Genomic DNA, 3,215 nt, shown 5'->3' on the forward strand with positions numbered 1-3,215 from the left:
TGGTTGGGAGTGGAGAGGCGAAGGATCTCAGCTGGAGTCGTCGTTTGGGAGGCCAGTGTGGGGTCATGTGCGGATTAGACTGGACCTGGGGGAGCAGCTGGCCGGCGGCCGGGAGCTTTGGCAGCTCCTGGTTCTCGGCGACTCCTGGGCCTCGGCCGCGGGCCACCTAAGGCCTAGGCCGGCCGTCGGGCAGCAGGCGGTGTGCGCGGGCTTGGGACGGCTCCGGTGGTGACGGGCCTTTGTGACAGTCGCCCCTAGGTCGGCCTTCTATTCTGTGTGCCCTGGTTATACGTAAGCAGTTCACATGGGGATGTGGAGCTACTTCAGTCAGCTGTAGCCCTAAACTGGCTTTCATGGTTTTGTCCTCCCCCAAGGTCCTTTGGAAACTCGCTGGATGGAGGCTCCGAATCAAACAAGAGTGACTGAGTTTGTCTTCTTGGGGCTCACAGATAACTGGGCGCTGGGGACGCTACTTTTTGTGGCATTCTCCCTGGCTTATGTGCTCACCCTTCTGGGGAACACTCTCATCATAGTGACCACGGCCCTTACCCGGCGCCTCCATACCCCCATGTACTTCTTCCTGAGCAACCTGTCCTTCATTGACACCTGCCACTCCTCGGTCACTGTGCCCAAGATGCTGGAGGGCCTGCTTAGGGAGAGAAAGACTATTTCCTTTGATGACTGCATTGCGCAGCTCTTCTTCCTACACCTGTTCGCTTGTGCTGAGATCCTTCTGCTGACCGTCATGGCTTACGACCGCTACGTGGCCATCTGTGCCCCGCTGCGCTACCCCAACGTGATGAGCATCCGGGTGTGTGTGCAGCTCGTCCTCGCCCTCTGGTGGGGGGGTACCGTTCACTCTCTGGTGCAGACCCTCCTGACCATTCGTTTGCCCTACTGCGGCCCCAACGTTATCGATAGCTACTTCTGCGATGTGCCCCCCGTCATCAAGCTGGCCTGCACGGACACCTACCTCACGGGAGTGCTCATTGTCTCCAACAGTGGAACCATCTCCCTCACCTGTTTCCTGGCTTTGGTCACCTCTTACACAATCATCCTAGTGTCTCTTAGAAAACAGTCTGCTGAAGGGCGCCGGAAAGCTCTGTCTACATGCTCAGCCCACTTCATGGTGGTCGCCTTCTTCTTTGGACCATGCATCTTCATCTACACTCGGCCAGACACCAGCTTCTCCATCGACAAGGTGGTATCTGTCTTCTACACCGTGGTCACCCCTTTGCTAAATCCCCTCATTTACACCTTGAGGAATGAGGAGGTAAAAAGTGCCATAAAGCATCTCAGACAGAAACAGGTTTTCTCATAAAGTCAGGTACGTGATGGACTTGGAATTGTAAATGTAATTAGGGCCGAATCTTTAATGAGACAGTGAGAGCAAAAACTAAAATCAAAAGATAAGATGGGGGATCCCTGGGTGGCGCAGAGGGTTAGCGCCTGCCTTTGGCCCAGGGCGCGATCCTGGAGACCCAGGATCGAATCCCACATCGGGCTCTCGGTGCATGGATCCTGCTTCTCCCTCTGCCTGTGTCTCTGCCTCTCTCTCTCTCTCTCTCTGTGACTATCATAAATAAATAAAAATTAAAAAAAAAAGAGATAAGATGGCTCGGAGCAGGGCAGACTTCTGTATTACAGAGAGGGACTGATGGGGTGGTGCAGTCCATTAGGCACCTGCCTTTGGTTTGGGTCATGATCCTGGGGTCCCGGGATGGAGCCCCAGGTTGGTCTCCCTGCTCCACGGGGAGCCTGCTTCTCCTCCCTCTGCCTGCCCACCCCCTGTTCATGCTCACTCTCCCTCTCTCTCTATCTCAAATGAATAAACAAAATCTTTAAAAAAAAACAAAGACTTATTAACTATTACTTCATATAAAGAAAAAGATCATGGTGGAACATAAAGTAAAAAGAATCTGGAAAACTTTTAAGAAGGCTCTGGTTTCACTAGGAAAAGAACACAGTTTGGGGCATGGACTCAGTTTTAGGAACAGGTACAGTTGTGAGAGAACATATTTTCTTGATTTGTGGATTCTGTGAGTTATTGCCTCTGGGAAGCTATATATTGCACTTCTGTTTTATAAATTATAGTGGTTTCAATCTTGCTTTCAAATAGATTTTCAAGGTGTTTATTTAAGCCATCACTGATTTATATTGAATTAAGCTGTGACTTTGAAAGTGATTCATTATTCCTGGATTTGTTTTGTATTTTTCATAGTACTTTAATAAAATCAAGGTGAAAATGTATAAAATACATGTTTTAAAATAAAATTTATTGAGGTAAAATTTAATTACATAAAATGCATGCATTTTAATTGGATGGGTGGAGAGATTTTGACAAAGGTATATATACATCCACATAACATATACATCTCTCCAGTCAAGATATAGAACATTTACAGCACCCCTGAAAGTTCTTCAGTCCCTTCCCAGACAATCCCTCTATCTCCACCCAAGCATCTAAGGGTCTGATTTTTGTCACTATGAGTTAGATTTACCTTTCCTAGAGCTTCACGGACATTGAATCATACAGTATGAACTTTTCTGTGCCTGCTTCTTTTGCTCTGCCTGCTGTTGCTGAGATTAAACTATGTCTTTAGTGGGTATTAGTAGTTTCTTGTTATTGTTGAGTCATACCTCATTGTATGGGTATACGGCAATCGTTTATTCAGTCATTTACTGATGGGCATTTGGGTGTTTTCAGCTTTTGACAGTTATGAATCAAGTAGATATAAGTGCTTACTTACAGGTTATTTTGGCCACATGTCTTCATTTCTCCTGGGTAAGTATCTAGGAGTAGAATTATTGGATCACATAGTAAGTGCATGTTTAGCTTATAATGGACTACAAGGCTGTTCCAAAGTGATTGTATGATTTTTTACAATTTATTTATTTATTTGCAAACTTTATTGCCCCTGTGGGGCTCAAACTCATGACCCCGAGATCAAGAGTCTCATTTTCCACTGACTAAACCAGCCGGGCACCCGTAAAGTGGTTGTATGATTTTATACTCTCCTCAGAAGTATAAGAGTTTAACATCCAATAATTGCTATTGTCAGTATTTAATTTTAGGCATTCTAAGTGCATGTGTGGTGTACTCTTCATTTCCCCAATGACTGATGATGCTGAGAATCTTTTAATTTGCTTATTATCCTTTGTGCTGTGTTGTGTCTATTCAAACATTTTGCTCATTTATTATTTTAATGTTTTGT

At 45.9% G+C, this 3,215-nt stretch overlaps 1 protein-coding gene across 1 annotated transcript; it reads left to right on the top strand.

Moving 5' to 3' along the window:
• Positions 1–394: 394 nt before the first annotated feature.
• On the top strand, positions 395–1,321 carry OR4E2 (olfactory receptor family 4 subfamily E member 2). Its single transcript, XM_072771563.1, has one exon. The coding sequence runs from the start codon at positions 395–397 to the stop codon at positions 1,319–1,321; it is 927 nt and encodes a 308-aa protein (XP_072627664.1).
• The last annotated feature ends 1,894 nt before the right edge of the window (positions 1,322–3,215 follow it).

Source organism: Canis lupus, chromosome 13 (assembly GCF_048164855.1).
Source record: "Canis lupus baileyi chromosome 13, mCanLup2.hap1, whole genome shotgun sequence".
In the NCBI taxonomy this organism is placed as follows: domain Eukaryota; kingdom Metazoa; phylum Chordata; class Mammalia; order Carnivora; family Canidae; genus Canis; species Canis lupus.

What these genes read in the sequence shown, in the direction of transcription:
- OR4E2 (XM_072771563.1), top strand. Translation starts at nt 395, where the DNA reads ATGGAGGCTCCGAATCAAACAAGAGTGACTGAGTTTGTCTTCTTGGGG.